General features: G+C 42.8%; 1 protein-coding gene across 6 annotated transcripts in view; it reads right to left on the bottom strand.

The window, feature by feature from the left end:
- The window catches only part of GRHL1 (grainyhead like transcription factor 1), a 164,415-nt gene that overhangs the window by 40,336 nt on the left and 103,832 nt on the right, over window positions 1-20,247 (bottom strand). For 2 of the 6 annotated variants that reach the window (XM_080387851.1, XM_080387854.1), the window contains exons 12-15: window positions 18,652-18,742; window positions 18,132-18,202; window positions 15,765-15,990; window positions 9,447-11,595 (exon numbers count right to left, since the gene is read on the bottom strand). In XM_080387851.1, the coding sequence (XP_080243977.1) occupies window positions 11,403-11,595; window positions 15,765-15,990; window positions 18,132-18,202; window positions 18,652-18,742 (581 nt within the window). In that variant the 3' untranslated portion in view covers window positions 9,447-11,402. Of the gene's footprint in view, window positions 1-7,870; window positions 8,214-9,446; window positions 11,596-15,764; window positions 15,991-18,131; window positions 18,203-18,651; window positions 18,743-20,247 lie in introns of those variants that run through there. The other 4 variants (XM_080387852.1, XM_080387853.1, XM_080387856.1 and 1 more) reach the window with 4 other exon arrangements.

Here is a 20,247-nt window from a genome sequence, read left to right as displayed (position 1 = left end):
TACATAAATATTAAAAAAATATGTTTTGCTGGGACCAAGAGAGCTCCAAGACTACTTGGACCTTCTGCTCACAAGAGAAAATCGGACATCTGTAAAAAGTGTTATCCTACCAGCTTAGACAACTTAATAGATTTTGCTTCTATTGGTAAAATACACACTTCATCTTTCAAGTCAATTCAAGCTCACGTTGTTTAAGTCTGAATGTTAAACTAGTTCAAATAGTATTATTTTCAGTGCAAGTGTTACTACAGATTGGTGGGGAGAGAAGGGGTGTTTATTTTCTTAAATAATCCAAAACTCAGCATTTGTTAATTAATTCATAAGAGCTTAAAATATTTTTTTTTAAAAAAGACGCCAACCAAACAAGAAAAGCCCACAAAAAGCAGTTTCCCACCACCATCACACCCCTTCCCTCTGTAGATAAGCATTCTTTTCATTTACCCAGATGCATTCAGAGATCAAAATATACTACAAATACAAAAAGTTGTGAAATACTCTAATCAGCTTAACAATATCCTACATTTATCACCACCTTCTACCAAAAAGATTGCGAAGCACTTTGCAAATTACACGTTCGATCCTTTATCATTTACACAAGCAGTCTAGAGCTTCAATAGAACAGCTTGGCTGAACTGAAGACACTTAAAGCGAGTGGGAGTTTCCAGGACTTGTAAGAGCACTTTGTGGCTATAAATCAGTATTATACAGTTGGAAAAAAAGCTAACGACGACAAAAAACAGACAAGCCCTTGCACCAAGCCCTTTCTTTAAGTCTTCCTACATATTTGCGTACACACTGGCACAGATACCGAAACGCAGCCACCTCGGGTATTGAGGACATCCATTTTCTATCCAAATGTGGCAAGCAGCAGAAGACAATGCAGAATTTTCTTTAGCGACATGGTACAAGCTCCCATTCTTACACAATGCAATAAAAGAAACCTTGAATATCCATAGCAAATGGGTAAATCCTCCAGTTAAAGACACTCGTGAAGAAAAAGGCAACTGAAATAACCTGAGTACGGTTCACTTGATCCATCCCTGCCAGGCTACAGGGATAAGTCAGCCCCGCTGGAGCTCACAAGACCACTAAGCCGATTCCGTCCAGCAGCAGCACAATGTTCACAAGGAACGAGAGAACCAAGGGAGAATCAAGAACATCGAGGACTAAAGCAGCCACTAACCAGAAACGTAGCGAATGCAAAAACTTTGTATTTTACTGTGATTTCTTTGTCATTGCAACACCTAAGTGTAATGCGCATTGCCCTACAGGTAACCTACCACCCTAAAAGCAGCGTGGAAAGAATTATCTGCAGTTAGCGAGAGAAGCGCCGGGCTTGGCAGTAACTCGATCCCTGAACAGAACCACAGTTGTGTTTGTGGTTTGTTTGTTTTTTGGTTTTTTTTTTTTCCCCCAGAAAAATGAGAAGATATTAATAAAAGGAGGTAAACGTTTATTTTCCATAAGCTTTAGGTCTCCAGATTACCAGCATGTGGATCTGCTCACAGAGTAGTAGGTGTGTCCAGCAAAGGCTGGAAAGAAGTTTCCTCCTGCAGCGTTAATAACTTCTGAACTGCATGTCCTACATGGCCAAAGCTGCAGAGAAACGTTACAAAAAGCAGACAGCCTCTCTCTCTTCGCCTGCAAAACCCCCACAACGTCCTGCGCTGACATGGCAGAACCTATTCCCACCCTCACAGCCCCCCACCCCACCCCGTCATCCCCCCGCGGCGCCGCGGGACCCCGGCCCGCCCCGCGCACCCACCGCGCCGGGGCAGCGCTCCTGCCGCCGCCTCCGACGTGCCACGACCGCACCTGCTACGGCCTCATCCGTTCGGTGTCATCGGAGGGAAAAACGCGTATGAAACGTCCTAATCACAGGGTGACAGCCAGCGGCTGCCTTCGCGTCCTCTTGCTAGAAGAATCAGCGTGTTACCAAGAACCCCGCTCGGTAAGAACGCTGTGCTTTCGCTAGGAACGGGGCGCATCCCAGCCACCGGCCATTCAAGACAACGTAATTTTGTGATCGGGTCCTCAAACCGCTCCGCATACCCCGTTTTCTATCCCCCTACGGCGCCCGCAGCCGCCGTCCCGGAGGGGCGCGGTGACACCGGCCACCGCGCGGGGTCCGGCCGCCGCCGCCCGCTCGTCCCGCAGCGACCGACAGCGCGCGCGGCTTTAACTCTTGGCACCGGCCCCGCGCCGTGCGGGGCAGCTGCGGCCGCGCTCACCGGCCGACCCCTCGGCCGCCGGCGGGGCGGGGGTGGCCGCGGCCGCCCCCTTACCTGCCGAAGTCCACCTTGCCGGAAGGGTGCGCCTCGTAGAAATCCATGGGGGCCGCTCCGGCCGCCGGGCAGCGGCGCGGGGCTCCGGCGGGGGCGGGGGACACAGCCCGCCGCTGCGGCTCCGCCCGCCTCCCTCAGCCCGCCGGAGAGGGGCAGCCCGGCACTGCGGCGGCGCCCGCTCCTCCCGACGGCGCGGCCCGCTGGCCGCCGCCACCCGCATTTAAGGCGCGGCGCGGCGGGGCGGGGGGCGGACGGCGACGGCGCTGACCCACGCCTCGCTGCCGGTGTCGGGTTTCAAAGCCGGCCCTGCCTCGCCGCTCGCCGCCGGGCCCCTCCGCCCCCCGGGGGCTCGCCCTCCCCCCGCCATTTCGCACCGCCCCGCCGCAGCCACCGGTCACTCCTCGGAGAAGATGGAGAGCGGCGGGTGGCCGGGGAGAACGGCTCCCCCCCCGGCCCGGCCCGGCCCCGCAGGAGATCGGGCCCCGGGCGGCGAGCCCCTCTCGCCGCAGCCCCCCCGGGGGGGCGGCAGCACCGGTCGGACCGGACCCGCTCCCCACCCCGTCACTCACTTGTCGTAGTCTTGTGTCATGTCTGGCGGAGGCAGCGGGCGGCAGAACTGGCCCGGCTGGTCGGGAGGGCGAGGCGGGGGCGAGCGGAGAGAGCAGCGCGCAGCCCGCCGCACCGACGGGTTTTGTCGGCTTTTCTCGCCCGCTCAGGTGGCTCCCGCAGCCGCAGGTGGACGGGCGCCGCGCGACGCCTCCCATTGGCTGCCGCAGGCCGCGGGGCGGAGCTGCCGCGCCCCCATTGGGCGGCCGGGCGGGGAGGGGCGGTGCCCCGTGCCCGTGCGGGGCTCGGCGGGGGACGGGGGGCGGCGGCCGAGGCAGGGCTGGGGCGGCCCGTGGGGCCGGGCCGGGCAGCGGGCGATACCCGCCGCGTTACAGCGCGGGTGACGGCGCCGGTCCGGGACAGTAAAAACCTCGCGGGGCAGCTGCTCCCCCGCGCGTGGGGGCCTCCCTGGGGCCCGGCGGCGCACCCCGCTGTCACAGGCCGCTTTCCTGAGGGAAACCCCCTCTTCCCCCGGTTTACCCCCGTCCCCCCTGCACGTATTGCGCTCACGGGGGCCAGGCGCTGGCACCGGAGCCCCCGGTGCTCATCGCCCGGCCGCGGCAGGCGGGGGCTCCCCGCTGGGGCGCGGGGTCCCGGCCCTGGGCGAGGGGTCCCGGCGGGGGCCGCGGGACTCACCCTGGCATCTCCTCCGCGCTAAAAACGCGGTTCCCTTCGCCCTCTCCCCCACTACGTGACCTCCTTTCTTCTTCCTCTGCTCAACGCGTTTTTAGCGAAGTCTGACACCGACACAGGGCGGCTTAGTTTGCCCCAGCACTGCGATACCAAAGCACTGCGGGTCCCGGCGTCCTTCCGCGCCTCACAGGTGCGCCTGGGCGTACAACCGAGTTACTGCTGGAAACGCACCTCAATCCTCTGGTTTAACAGCAAGCAGCAACATTACAAATACACTGGGTATCTCCAAAGTGGCATGGATTAATTTAAATCAGAAAGATCTTAAAAGTTTCTCCTTGAGAAATAAGGGTGGGAGGTTGCTTGTTTAAGTAACAAGTTGAATCAAACCCATATAGCAACAACGCTCTCTATCATATGTCAAGATGCTTCAGATAGCTACTGTAATTTAAAAGTATGTACGCTAATAAGAGGTCTCTCCTTCTAGGTCAGAATCTCTTCCCCATTTGTTCAGGATATACTCCAGTGCAAAATTATAGAAGGACAATTCAAGCAGCCAACCGAAGGAAACATGAAACTAAAGGGAACAAACTTTCACTAAGGGTCTAATCCTCGAAGTTGCTTAATATCCTCTGACTGGATTACAACTAGTGTTCTAGAAAAAAAAAAGTTTTGTTTGGATCTGCAAACGTCGCCACTAGGATGGCAAAAGATAAATATCAATACCGAAGTAGGATCTTGCCCTACAAAGTGAACTCATGTAAATCGTCCTTCATTATATGCAATAAAGGTATTCTGTATTTTTAACCCATTTTAAAATTCTAATTCGAGATTACACAAAGAAAATTTCTTATCTGTTCTCTCATACAAAAAAACCCCCCTGTAATCCAATAAAGATGTCAGAAAGTTAAATTTTTCCAAGCAAGTGTAACTTGCTTTGTTTCTGATACAAGTTACAAAGCCAGCTCAAAATGGGAAGTACTGGGAAGGACTGCTAACTTTCTCAGGTGTCATTCACTCCTCACACTCCCTTGCTTCTGTTCATAGAATTCTAGGATGTGCAGACACAATCTCTGCATTTTGGCACACATGCACACTTTTCATTAACAATATAATACTACCCTGTAGCTGTAAGTGACCCAGATGCAGTATGTGCTGCAGTTCAGTCATATGTTTACATTGCACCCAAACTGCTAAAATCTTAGTAATGTGCCACGCTTGGTATTTCGACTGAACTAGAAGTTACCATGTTTTTATTCCAAATACGTCAAAACTGTTGCCTCTGCAAAAGGGATGGCTTTTCTTAACAGCCTGATCCGCTGATGAAAACTTAGTTATCGACATAGCGATCACTTCCACATTCAGGAGACAATGATATAAACACCGGATTGTGACACCACTGACTAATCTGCCGGTCACAATCTAGACTCTGTAACACCACTTGTAGGTGTATTTCTGTGATGTCACTATCTGGGTTGCATCATCGCTGAATAAAATCAGGCAAGAAGCGCAAAGGGATTTAGGAGAGCTTTGGCTCAGGCATAAAGCTATGCCAGCCTCGTGTGGCAGCGCTCTGGCAGGGCTTCCCTTGCCATGCGCCGACTGGCGTTCCTTCCACTTCTTTCCTCATTCAGCCCTTTCACCCTGATGTCACTGCTCTCCCCCACCTCTCATGCCCTTCCCTTTACCTTTCGCTCTGCCTCAGGCCTGCCTGCAGCATTCTCCTTCCCTTCTCCTATGCGTTTTCCCTTTTGAATGGATTCCACTTGAAACACGCAAGGAACCCCACCAAACTCATGCGCCATTTGCAACCATCTGGCCGAGCGCTGTCTCAACATGCTTGCACCTCTCCCTAGTCTGTCTTTTGACATCGCTATCTAGAGAACCTGGGATTTATTCTGGACAAGGATTAGCTACTGTTATGACTTACCTAACAAATAAGGTTTTAAAATCTCATACCCGATAATTATCATCTACATGCACTGGCCATTCACACCTGTGTAATAAACAAACAAGTTGCATCATGTTTGTAACAGTACTTTTTGATTTCACAAAATGCAGCAGGGAGTCAAAACAAAATACTTTGCACTTAATCTGAACCCCTGAGATGGAAGGGCCAGGTGACAGAGCTGGCTGTAAAGAGCAGTGAATCTTCTACACTCGCCATCACAGAGCACACCAGACGAGCTTTTCTTTTCAGCAGCAGGCCTGTGGTCCACTAATGACAGAGCTGGAAAAGAAAGCCTGAAGCTGATCACTGACCCCCACAGAACAAGCCTGAAGGCATCAAAGGGCTGAAAAAAAAAAAAAAAAAGAAAAAAGCCCAGGCAGGGGTTCATGAACTCCCTAGGAAGTGAGGTGAAAGCAGGCACAGTGGGAAGAAATGGAAAGACAACTGACAGTGGAAAAGGGGGCTGGAATGGGAAGATGGAAAAAGCTGGGGGGGAAGGGTAAATAAACAAATGAAAGCATAACGAGTGAAATACAGAATGGGAAAATTAAATAAAGAGTTTGCTTTTCACTTCAGTCACATCCCTATAGGCAACATTGCAGGCATTCCTTAAAGCTTCCCCTTTTGATTCTGCATTTTGCACTAAAGATAACGTAGATAACTGTTGAGAGCACACAGATTATTCAGAGGCAGGACAGTAGCTCCATCAGCCTGACTGAGGACATAAAACATGAATTAACCAATTTTGCAGCACCCTGTGTATTAAAAGTCAGCCTGAAACCTTGAAATTTATCAATGATAAAATCTTTAGCATGTTATCCAGTCTCACTGAGCATTTATCATCTCTACTCAATATTGCGCTTCCTCTGGGTTTGACTTCTGCGTACACAGGTCCTGCCACACGGGCTGATAGCAGTGCAGCAAGAGAACAGCGCGTGCAGCATTTTCACTGCGTGCTGTTCTCTGCCTAATCTGCTTTGCTCCACAGCACGGAAGCCACCCAGCTGCCCGCTTAGGAGTTACGAACACCACGGACCTCAGTTCAGTAAACAAAAATGTTTTGTCACAGTTTTGTATCAAACGTAAGCACAACTTACTGTGTGGATGAGATCCAGGGCCAGGTGGATTGCTTCACACCCTAGCATCAGAGCAAATTGCAAGCGGCGGTCACAGCGAGCCCTGCTGCACTGAGCTGCGGGACCATGGTCGAAGTCATGCTCAGAGAAGCACGGGACCCAGCCTGCCTTCGGACGTGAAGCCTGTCTAGCTTGTGAGGAGCTGACAGCTCATCAGGAACTCACTAGCTCTGCAGTTCAATATCTAGACCTTGAGAGCCAGGGCACTTGGACATAGTTTTAGGAAGCTCTTCCCTGGGCCTGTAAAGAGGTGCTGTCTTCACCCTTGTCTCTTGCAGCAGCCTCTGCTCCGCACCCCTCAGGCAGCCCTGTCAGAGTGCCATTGCAGGCGTCCGCCATGAAAAGGCGGCACAGAAGCAGCCCAGGATCGAGACCAAGCTACTGGATCACAGCATATACACTAAACACACTCGGTGGCATTCTGATGAGGCAACGGCAGGGTCTGAGCAAAGTCACTGCTAGAACAACAGGGTGGTCTGTGAGCAGACACAGAATATTCCTACGATGCAGAGCAGACATGCGAGATTATCAGAGGAACGTGCTTGTATTTCCTTTTAAAACTACCTGATGTCAACTGCTGGAGGCAGAGCATAACGCTGAGGATCGGGGAGGAGTATTGTGGCTCTGGAAATGCTGCCATTAGCAGTTGTACAAGGGCAGCTACACCCTCACGTGAGAACACAAGCATTCATCATCTCCTGTTCTGCCAATCCTTACTCACTCTCTTGTTCACTGTTTCAGCATCACAAGCAGCAGCGAGGAAAGCTCTTTCACGTATACCTGTTTCCACATCTTGGCATCCCCTTTATGCTGTCCCTCATCTAATCTGGCCAAGAACAAAGGAGCTTCACATGTGAGGAGCAACAAGGCCAGTAACCGCATAGGAGGTACTGGAAAGCAAGCATTTTGCATTTAGAGCATGAGCAAATGCAGCAAGAGATACTGCTTTGACCAATCTACATACTAACATACTCAGCCAGGAAGTAAGTATGATCCCATCTCATTTTGGGTCAAAATACGAGATTCATTAAGCAGAACCATCCTGACTCTTTCCACCTATGAAGCAGCATAAAACTTCACCAGATATGGGGAAAGGACAGATGAACTAGGGAGAAGACACCTTATTCAGGGACTTAACATTTTCAGACTTATCCCAAAATCCCCGTGGGTCCTGGCTCTTTTACTTCCAGCCCTGCAAAAGCACCCTCTTGACAACTTACCACAAATACCCTGAAATAATTTTTCAGGACCATTGACAAAAGTCTTGTTTGTCCATAAAGAGAGAAAAGTCATTTTAAGGAAGGAAGCTTTGAGATTTCCAAGTTATGAGAAAGAGAGTTATTCATTCTGTTGCCTGCAACATCGCACAAAGCTTTCTCAAATCTTCCAAACAACTGTTTCAGGGGTCATGCTAAAAATTGGTTAGGAAGATGTAATGGCAGTGAAGCCCGTACAACACACTATGGCCAATAAATTAGACTACCATCGCTTGCAGGCTGATTCTCATTTATTTGCTGATTCTCATTGCCTGGTTACATCGGGTTCAGGGTCCTCACACTCCACGTTAAGAGGTTAAGGGGAAACTCAAACATCTCTCCTTCGTATCTGGAAAACAGTAAAACCTTTAAAAAGAAAAATGTATTAAAAAGAAAAAAAGACTGAGTCTAAGCTGATACTGACAATGCAGTCACACTGCAGTAGTGAAAAACTAGTAAGGTTTACTAGTAAGGTAAAACATCGATTCTGCTGAAGGCTGTATCTTTCAAAAGAGAATGAGGTATCTGCCATATTTCTCCACTGAAACAACAGAAAGGTTGCATTAATTAGGAGAATTCCTAAAGCAAGGTTACTAAAGAAAAAAACCCGGTGTGTCAAAATATAACACACAAACTAGTAGAAAGCCTAAATTCACTTAAGAAGGCATATCAAGGTCTCAGAATAACTGACTTGCTATTGTCTAACTTAATTGTTTAACTATTCTAAGTCTTCTCAATATATACTGTTTTAAAAGTTCAATCTAAAAAAAAACCCCACTTGCCTTTATACTTAAGAACTCTCATTCAACATTTAAAGTAAGAAAAAAACCCAAACTGATTCTCTTTATTTAAAATTTTCATGGGAAGAGGTACAACAAAGTAGCTATCAGAAAGCTGAGCTTTATTTGGGCATTTTCAGCAAATACTTACAGAAAGGAGCTGTAACTTAAAAGTAGATAGAAGAGGTGGTTGGAACTGCTGAATTGCAGCAGACACCCTAGCCTTCAGCTATCTGCCGGTAGCTGTCTGTTCAACCAGTGTGGCTCCACCTCAGGGTTATATTAACTGGACCCAAAGTAGTTGTCCCAAGAGAGCTCTCAACCACACTTCGCTGAAGATAAGGCACTCTTTGTGGCTCGTCAGCTTCTTAAACATCATTACTCCAACATAAGTGTTGATTGATTAAACTGGATAGAACTAACATTAAGTATTTTAGGGGCACACCCTTTACTTTTAAATCTGACTCTTAACCTATGTGTCCAGAAGGCACATGGCTCTTGATGATTAACTGCAAGCTTTACTCCAGTTTATTAAAGTACATCCTTAATTTATTCTAACATCTAAGGGAGCTTTGTTACGTTTGTAACAATGTAACAATGAGCCCAGTATTTTTAATTTATGAAGCTGAGATTTTACTAGTACAGTACTTTTAAAAGAAAGGTGTACCTATAATTAAGTGCATAAGTCTTTCAAATAAAGACTTCTGAATTAAATGAAACCTTTATGTCTAACAGGGTGTCTTTTAGATAGTTAATTCAAAACTTTACCAGATATTGTTGGAAAAAGAATGAGACACTTTCAGTTGCTTAAGCAAGCATTGTTGAAAACAGTGACAATGTGTATTACACTTTTGTAGATTTTTAACTGATACAAATACTAATCCAGAACAAGAATGAATAATTTTACCAAATATTTACAAACTTTAGTAATTCACTCAGGTAAGGTCAAACATAATAGATGGTAGCTAATTTTATACAAACACTAGACACAAGATGAGATTCAAATTGTTGTATTCCGAGTCCATTAACGTAAACATCAGTTCAAGACACGTCGTCAAAGTCTGAGGTATCTAGCACAACATGACAACAGATTTAGACATACTGAACTATAACTACTTATGAAATCTCGAAAACATAGAACACGTAACAACTCAGTCTGCTCTTTCCTCTTCCCCCATCAAGAACAGTTTAGCTCTGTATGGCTAAAACTATGCCTTCTCATCTGCATGTTACAATCACACTATAGGACCATTGCTCTCAATACCTGTTCTACCATAACTACTTAAAACACCTGAAAAAGTAAAAACTCCCACCCAAAGTGTGTCTTTTTTATCACCTTAGATCAGGACACCATGCTTAATTACCTCCTGCCTCTACTGAGCCAGTGAAGCCTCCTGGTTTGCCAGTATTTCCAATTGACTATTACAATTTACCTTTAATAGTCCTGTCTGCTCTACTCATGCTCGAAACACTACTTTATCACTTTGCTCCAGAGAGGTATAGCAGCGTATCTCCTCCCCTATTATTCACCTGTTTCAAATTTTTAGACAACCCTTCCATCACACTCAGAGTCTACTCGTTGGACTGATTACCTTCCCAGATTACACCTCACTGAAGCCCTTGCTCAGGAAGGAAGGTATTACTCTGTTATGTCTGCAGACACCATTTTTTCTTGTTTATAATAAAGCTTAGAAACAACTGTTGATTTTGGCTTTGATCAAATATATTTGGCAACTTCTGTACTCCATACTGATGGTCGGAATCACTGAATTTTATTTAATTCAACTGAAAGCAGCATTATTCATCTGTCTATCTACTCAACATCTCTGTTCAACACATGTATATGTTATGGTGTCTTTAATGTAGTGGCAGCACCCAAATTCATTTACACGTTGTCTGGGATAGCTGAAAACACAGTGCATAAATAAGATTGAACATGAGAAACTGGCAGAATGGCTGAGGCACAAGCTACTGAAGATGCTGGATTATAAAGCAGTCAGAAGAAATTCAAATGACAGTAGCCTTGCAAAAGAAGAATGGCAGGAAAACCTGGCAGTCACTGTTGCACAAGAAATAATCCTAGGTATAAAAGTCCCAGGTATAAAAGTAGCTGCAAAATCTGTGAAGCCTGAAGTGGAACATGGACCTGAAAAGTGTTAACTTGAATGAGAGGCTCAGACATAAAAGGAGATTGGGAGATACACAAGATGCTAGCAAATTTAGAAAACAGTGCCAGAGTTGCTCCAGAACAGTCTGTTTAGAAACAATGACTAAAAAACTCACTGCAGTGAAAACATCAACCAACTGCTCCTTGTACTTGTTAACACACTATTTCACAACAAAGTAAACATAACTTTCTCAAAATATATTTGCTGTCATACAACAGTAGGTAAAAAAATAGATAATATTTTAATTGCAAAGTCTCACAGTGTAATTAGATCTTAATGTGCTGTCCAGTACACTTAAAAGTATATACAATTATACCAAAAAATGGCAATTTCATAGCTTTCTGTTGGCGCTCACGCAAAGTGAGGAAATAAATTGTGATAAACTGTTACCTTGGTAACTTTCCCAGCTGAAGACCAGTGAGTTAAAATACAGATAAAATGACACTACAAGTTAAGTACAGTAGTAGAGCTTAGCGCTACTATCCTAACACCATGCAGGCAAAAGGATCAGTGTAGGTTTAGACGTAATACCGTGGCTTGGGATCCAACCAACTAATTTACAAGGGTTTAATACTGTTATTTTTAGTCTTTTTACTTCCTTATACCTGCACTATATTTTGGCTTTTTAAAGACTTTTTTATTAAAAAGTTTCTGTTCTATAGCACAGACCTCATCGTGGATATAAGAGGGTTGTATCCTCAGAAGAAAGGAGAATAATTTTAGTACAAAATGGTAACTCTGGGGGAAGTCCACTTCTCTGTAATGAGCCAGATGACCACACAATCTGAAAAGAAAGAGGGGGAAAAAATGCACCCGAAATTACAAGTGTATTTAGTATTTAGCTAGCATTCATATTTTCAATTGTAATTACAGGAAAATTCTACATGTTTCCAACAACATAAATGACAATTCTGGCCTACAATATCGATTCTGTGAAGTGATCTCCTCCTGCAAAACCCTCAAGTAGAGGATTGGACCAAGACATGTTCAGAGGTGGTACAGACACAGTAAGAAGGAAAAGCCTGTAGAGCTTCGTGCACTATGAATCAGGATCACACTCAACCAGTTCAATACATTCTTTGCCTTTCAGGACCAAAATGAACCAGTGTTTGTTCTGCCAGCTTTTAGCAAGCGTAGAGAAGTGTGAAAATGGCTACCTTACTCTATTTTTAAAGTTCCTAAGACTATCCAATGCAGACATCCAGGCTCTTTTCTGTGTTCTTTGCCCACACTCTCCACAGGGTCCCTTCTCCTCTTCTTGACACTATGCCATGAGATTATAACGCATCTGTTTCTTGTCCATTGCCTTTGTGTGCTAAATATAAACTACCTGTCTAAAAACGAAAGAGAAAAGCTAAGTTCAGGTCAGTAGAGTAACACAGGAAACACTGGGGCAAACAATGACCAGGTCGACAGAAAGTAATGAGTGCCATAGCAGCCTTCTGCTTAATTATTTTGTAGCTCTCATGGTGAAGATATTAATGAAAACGATGAGGTCATTTTATTGATGAAGTATACAATGAAAATAGCAAACTGGACTTGCTGGTAACAAGTGTCAGACTGAACAAAAGATGACACAGAGGACAGTCTGCAGAGAGAGCTCTGTAAACATTAAGTTCAGCGACTTAGGTTGTAAAAACACCCTGTCCTGGGTTAGCATCAAATTTGGTTTTATTATTAGTGGGAAGTTTAAAATAGTAGAAATTCCAGCTGTTTCAGTTTTTAAAAAAATCTTTTACATTGATATGGGGATTCAGGTGCTATTCATCCCAAGTCCTGTGCATCTTCCAGCTTACTAGGTACTGCCCTGGCATGTGGAGTGGCAGAGTTTAGAGTTTCCCCTCTGTCTGATTCAGAGCAGCAGTCTTAAATATTCACCAGAACAAGGACTAGAATCTGTCTGTCCCAATTTATGGGCAAGTGTGCTAATTACTAGACTATAGAATCATTTGCTTGCTCCCTCTGGCCCAACAAATATTTACATTTTACCTCAAACTGGAGGCACAGACAGACCCGCCTTGGAGTGCCATGCAAGCCACGCTTTGGGGAGCAGAGTCTTCATTTAAAGCCTCCCAAAATCTGGCAGATTGGAAATCTGAAACTAGGTCTCTCACGTCTTACATCCCATCCTCTGCCCTACCTCATGTTCCCTGAAAGCTGCCAGCTACTTCCTAGAAAAACTAAATTAAATCGGACATTTCATAGGCATCAGAATGAACTAGCTGACCCCACAACCCAATGTGCTGGCTAAATTCAAACTTCATTGAGAAAGGTTGGTTGCATCAAATCTTCATTTTTGGGTTAAATAAGACACCTTGCTATGTTCTAGTCAACCCTGAGATTCAGCAGTTACAGCTCTTATAGCAATTTAGGTGTCAAATCTCAGTTTCCACTGGGAGGGCAGGGGACTGATGATATATATTCTGAGGCAAATGCACAATTACATCAATACGGTAAAGCACCTATTTGATTTGCTGGAATTACACTTTTCACAAAAGCACCTAAACACACACATTTTTGCCCCTTCTTGTGCTATTTTTGTGCTATTTTGTACCCTAAAAGCATCTCTGAAGAGCCAAAAAAAAATTCCAGGCTATTTTAAATTTAATTTAATTTAATTTAAATATTAAGGGAAATCCATTATTCCTCAACATCTTTCACACATTGTAATACCTCATCATACATAGAATCATTTAGGTTGGAAAAGACCTTTAAGATTATCACGTCCAACCATAAAATGCCTATCACCTAATCTTCTATACCAAATCAATTTAGAATCCAGTTTGAAACTGAAAGCTTTAAAATAAAAGAAAATGTAAAAGCATTTCACTATTTGGCTGATCTCAGCTTTGCCAACACTGAAATCATACTTTAGTCCTAGAATTAAAGCATTTCAGCAGTCCCAGTTAAGCTACACTTATTTTTAAAGAAAGAAAATCTGTACGTTTGTTTTTAGTTCTATTATACATACACACTTGCACAGGATAAACCCTCATATCTGAGGGAGTAGATGTTGTTTTCCAAAGTTAAACAAGTGTCAGATGTATAATTAACTACTTGCATTGCAAATGATATAATGGGAAATTTAACCGGTAAGAATTTAAATTCAAATCTTGTTCCATGGATGCTGTGACAGTTTGCCATTAACATTTTAATATATTACATATGAAAATGTAGGCTTAAAAACAGACTTTGCATGAAAGATTATTCACACAAACATACAGCAAAATATCCACTCATTCAGTGTGTACATAAGATTTACGCAAATTTGTGGTAAAAGGATTATTACCTCTCCTCCCTTCAAAAAAAAAAAAAAAAAAAAAAAAAAAAAAGTTCTTATTCATACAAAAGAATGAATCCACACAGCCAAAGCTCTTGCTTACATTATTCCAGCCCGTTTCTGTCATGGTGGATATGTGAAAGGTAATGTGAAAAAGAAAATAAGGATAAGCAAATAAATCTACTGAAAGACAGAAAAGATTGCGTACATGTAAAAGCCAGTTACTTTCATGGGGAATGTTTAAAGTTTAAAAAATCAGGAATGTATCGCTAAGACTCTGTAGGGGCTATTCTCTCTTCAGCATGCCCATAAATCTTCATGTTACATACTTCTGAATATCTAAGATGTTACTCAATGCACTAATGAAATCTCATTTCATTTTTAACGTAACCCAGCCTCCCTTCCGAAAAACATGCTCCAATTGCACACACGAGAAATTCAGGAAAATCCAAGCCATCTGCAAAGTCCCCCTTTTTCACTGATACTCACCCGTACATACCTCTTCTAGATTAGGGTTTCATGATACAGTGGCAGAACCAAAGGCTGGTGTATGACCCAGAAGCTGTATCTACACCACCCACTACTCATCTAAACTAGGGAGTTTACGAGAAACACTAATTTAGGTATTTCCTAGTCCTTGGACTAACTGCTGCCTAACACCCTACGCTCACTCAGCAGGGCTTTTGCTTTCTGTGTCTGGCCATGGTTGTCTGCCAGCACCCACCAACTAGAAAACTCACCAGTTTCTGCAGAATTTGACACAAAAGGAGTAGGTATTAAAGGAAGAGTGAGAGTTAGAAACAAATCAGGCAAATAGTTAAATATCCATATAACTTTGTACAAGGCTGGATTAGCTGGACTCTCATTCTCCTTGCTACTTAGGTCCTTTAAAGAAAATAATTTTACTAACAAATAGCACAACTGTTTTGATATACCCATAATTGGGGGAAAAGAAATAAATTCCTTTTCATTTGGGAACGGTTCTCTAGTAAAGACACTAACATTCCTCAGCAGCAAAAAATGTTTTCCCATATTTCTTTTACTTTTCTAGTAAAATACATGTCTTTTACTTTTCTGCTTGCAAAAAAATACAACTGTTGATTGGCGATATTCTTAGAGAAATAGTATTAAAGTCCTTTTCACTTGTAATTTTTTTTGTAAAAAATATGTTCTGGAGGCATTAATTGCCTGCTTATTTGAACTCTGACTGCTAATTTTAACTTTAATTTTGATCAAGGCCACCACAAAAGCAGTATAAGGATTTAGAAAATTCATTTCCTGTGTTTTGTGGGGGGTCAGGAAGAAAGCAATAGAACCATTTTCCCATTGTCTGGAGAGCTGTGGTGCAAGTTTTTTCCAAAATACTGTGAAGAAGGAAGTAAACTGAGTATTTGTATCTAGCTGCTACTCCTGCCATGTGACTCTAGTTGTTAATTTTGTCTCATCTCCTCTCTTCTCAAAAGCTCACTTTGATCACTCTTCATATTACAATTTGTCTACTCCCAATCCAAGATGAACCATTCCCACACACCTCTTTCTACAAATGATTTTAACTATATCTGAATACATAGCTGTGTACACCCCCCCACACCTGTCATTTGTAAAAAATACATATATGGCTCTTTACTTTCAGAACTTTCCAAAATGTATTTAACAAAAATTTGAATACTTACTTCTCAGTACATAGTTTCAGCGTACACAGCCAATAGTCAGAGTTCATGGCTGTAAGTACACCACATTTTTCTTGCAAAATTCCCTTCAGGCTATGCCCGTGAAAACAACTCCCATCTGTGTTTTCTTCAGACCAACTTAACTGAAAACTTGAAGGATTTGGCTTTTCAGCAGGTTGAACTGAACCAGACAGCTTGCCAAACTGATTTTGTAAATTCACAACCATATCTGTACAAACAACAACAACAAAAAAAAAACCACCAAGGCAAAAGTATTAAGTATTAGAATATTTTTTAGAGGTGATTAATACAGGAAGAAACAGGGTATTTGTGTCTTCCCTCCCCCCCCCTTCTTTCTGTTTCTTTTTTTCTTTAAACCTCTGTGTTGAATACTGAGAAACCTTAAAGGTCTGTATGTTCTCTCCCCCGTTCCATTTAAAGCTCAACTCTGTCACATGTTTTAGGGAAAGATTTTTAAAGATAATTAAAAATGCCATGTCTTTCATACCTAATGACATTAACACTGGGGCACTCCAAAACCATTCCCCCAAGTAAAACCTGTGCAATCCATGATACTGCCTGTATTTTTATGCTGATAGAAAACATATGCCAGGATGCCTTTTGCTGTATTTACCTGGTTGTATGCTATCTCTCAGACCTGCTAAGATTTTTTAAGTAGTTTCCTGTGTATCAGAATTAAGGAAGCTTGGTTTTGTACACATCCAGACTTAAGGTTAAGCTTTTCATAGTGAAATTTTTGCTGCAGAAAACTATTTTGTTGGAAAAAAACCCAACAGAACTACTCCACCTTTCCCCACTACTAGTGAAACAATGACAAACTTTCAGAAGTTACTGAGGCTAAGAAGGCAAAGAAGGTGTGATGATAGATGAACACACACAATATGACCACCTAAGACTTGTTCTCCTAGGATAAAAAGCAGTTTAAAAAACACTGCTGTTGGAACTCCAATTTCTTTTTACAAACTGTACCTGAGCAAACTCATTCATAAACTGGTAAAAAAGCAGAGAAGACATCCTGAAGTAATCCAAGGACTGGGAAGCTTATCTTTCAAGCGGACACTAAGATCTACAATCAAAAACAAAGGCTGAGGAAGGTTTCTGAAAACCTGTATCTGGCACATAAGTGTTCTAAGGCCCTCTGTGTCTCTGCTATTTTAAATTTGGTTTAAGATTAGTATCGCCCAGCTACAATGGCATTATGTGATGTTCCTGCTTGCAATAGCCAGTGGTAAAACTCTGTAATCTAGAGTGGTCCTCTTCTAAATCAAAGAGAAGCAGAGCCTGAAGAGGAACCTAGAGTGCCAAAAAGTGACTAACAAAAATAATTATTATTTTTTTCTTATAAATACAGGAATTAATGGGCATCTGAGCAAATGATCAGCTTGAAATAAACAAAGATAAACATGTTTTTCCATGGAACATGACTTGACTGCAGGATGACCCCTATCAAATTTTGAAGATTAAGAACATTCAAAAAAATCCCAATTGCATCCTTGAAAGAGAAAACCAACATGAGTTATTCAAACCAAATAAAATTATACAACTTGTTTAGAAGTGCCTGAACCAGTCACTTCCAGAAAATGGAAGAGTATGTAAAGGGAAAAAAACATCACCTGCCACACTGAACACCTCTCTCCAAATATCTGTTACTTAATAGATACTATTAAATGCAGAACGAGGCACTTCAGATCTAATTTGGTTAAATAAAATTCTGGTTTCCTGTATTTCCACAGATAAGTGGGTTTCTGTTGTTTTTCTGTTTGCTTTTATGTCAACCTAAACCCCAGTAACTTCTTCTAAGTACTTCTAGAGCTACTGAAATAGATGTACCTGCATTCTGACCACATATAGCTAGCTATTCAAGTAAAGTCATGTTCAGACAAGCCTTCCTCATTTTCTGTAGAAGACTGCAAGGAGGAGTGGGAGAGAACAGGGGCATGCAAGGTCAACTGAAGGATATACTGGGATATCCATACCAAGGAAGTAAAGGAGAAAAGGGACAGGAAAGCTATGGAAAACCAACAACAATTCATGAAGATCATGATTATATAAAGGCAGCTGACAAACCAGTGAAGACAAGGACACAGTACCCATTCTGAGATGTGGTTCAGTAGGTCATTAGGAAGGCTGGCAAAGGCAGCTTCAGTTAAGCATGAGGAAAATGTCTGAAGAATTCCAGCCACGGGTTTGTAATAGTACTACATTAATTGTACCCAGAGATGAAAGAGAGAAGAACAGGTATTTTAAGACGTAAATGTTATCACAGTCAGGGCTGCAGATTTTCTATGATGGGAAAAGTTGGATGGGAAAAGATTTCTGTGTTGCTGGGAAGAAGCAATGTTTACTCACGTCTTCTCTTAAGAACTCTAGCTTTCTTCTCGGCTGAATAAAACAGTGGCTTTTCACATCTCCATAGATGCCTACCAGTAAGAGATATAAGAATTGTTAAGAAAAAGAAAGCTGGAGCAAACAAGTAAAAGAATAGCAATTTCTTACAAATAATGCTGGAGCTATTCAATTAAAATCAGAATAATCTAATAGTGCTACTAAAAGCCATTGCCTCCCCAGCACCTCAGAAGTCTTTTTTCAGAATAGGCAAACTGAGGCATGTAAGCCTAGATTTACTGTAATGAGTTAACTGTTCAGCTGTGTAAGCTACTTGTCACAGAAATTGCATGTTTAATTAATGTGCTGGATAAGCATTATGAATGTAAACAGAAAATTAAGATTGGGATTTAATTGCTCTATTCACCCAAGCTTAATAGATGGAAATGTGCAGCAAATTCCTAACCTTTTTAATTTCTGTGGGGGTCAGGATTTCACATAAAACTGTCTACCTTAAAGAAAAAAGTACTTAAAAAACTCTTACTTTGCATTTTCTTCATCCAATTTCTTTTGCTTCACATCCAAGGAACATTTTATCACCTTGTACCACTTTTTGAACTCAAAATATGGACTACCTGAATAAAACACACATTTCAGTTTGGGAAGAAGTGAAAGAAATGTGTAGTACACAGAAGGTGGTCTCCACACAGTTACACCCTGTGTCTTCCACCTCTACACAAACCTATCCTGAATTTCATGTGCTTAAAGAAAACATACTCGATCTAACAATTCTGTAAGAAAGAGAAATGTAGAAATGCAGCGACAGAACAGCATGTCATTACAAGTGCAAAGAAGCCCCTCAGCTTAGAAGAGATTTCATAGGTTTAGCACAGTTCAAATCTTTTCCCTCCTTTCTGAAAGTTAAGCATAGAGCCTACTTCCTCTCTACAAAATAAACCTGATATCCACTGTGTGAAGTGTCCTTCGCCTGTTTGAAAGTTGACTTTAAGGCATTAATGAAACTATACATCAAGCTTAGACTTAAACAAGTAAGATCTGAACAAGCTCAGATGTAAAATTTCAAGCAGTTTCATCAACTCCCTGCTACCTATGTCTATCCTACTACCCATGAAACCTTACAGGGCTGAAAAAATATGCTAGACAATGGTATTGACTTGGTATCAGCTTTCTGTGTTTTTGAGCACAGTAACTTCATTCGTTGATATGAGAACAGATATTTATCCGCACATGCAAAAATATGAAGGCATATGGCATTCTAGCAGCATGTTTATGATCGATGCTCTAAAGAGGCACAGGACTGAAGTAGACCAACTGGGTACAGTAAGTGTAAGAACTTGGAACAGAACTGTGGTGTAGATTTATATATTTAAAATATAATGAACCCTTATTACCCATGGGTGGATTATCTGCACTGTGAATTAACCAGGCTTTGCATTTCTCCATCACCCCAGCTGCACTGGATGTGATGCTTGCATCGTGCTCAGCTTTGCCAGCTAGCTGTTTATACCGTTTTGAAGATGAATATACTGTTCTTAAAATCAAGCTTATACACCACTTCTGCATTTTTGCTATTCAGACTACCCTGCTACGGGACAGAAATACAGCAACAGACAAATGAAGAAAGACCCTTCAGTAGTTCTTAAAATTCAAAGGTGTGGAGGCAACTTCTTTTACAAACTCCTTAAACCCAGAGGTTTAACTAAGTACTCTTAAACCTCTGGGAGGGCAGTTTAGGGGGAGGTGGTGGTGGTGAAAATTTTTATTAAAATTCATATGAATTACTAAGTATCTGTGACAAGCAAAACCATTGTCAGAGACATGATGCTGCACTATAATATCCGTTTACCTGGCCAGTACTGCTAGGTTGACGTTCAGATAGCTGAGCTGACTGGAAAATACACAGCCCTGTGATACACACAGACATATATACAACTCAAGCACAGATTTGGTTTGAACATAAACCATACTGTGTTTGTGGCAGTTCATGGAACACATACACACAAACACGCTAGGTCACTACAGCTGTCTACTGTACAGCTTCTAGTTGGTCTTGAAAAACTGTAGGAGCTGAAATACTATTTTTTTAATTTAAGAAATGACTAGAGAAAGGATAGTTAAA

The sequence above is a fragment of the Falco punctatus genome, assembly GCF_963210335.1.
Source record: "Falco punctatus genome assembly, chromosome: 5".
In the NCBI taxonomy this organism is placed as follows: Eukaryota; Metazoa; Chordata; class Aves; order Falconiformes; family Falconidae; genus Falco; species Falco punctatus.
Note: the sequence above shows the minus strand (reverse complement) of the source record. Positions and strands in the feature narration are given on the sequence as shown.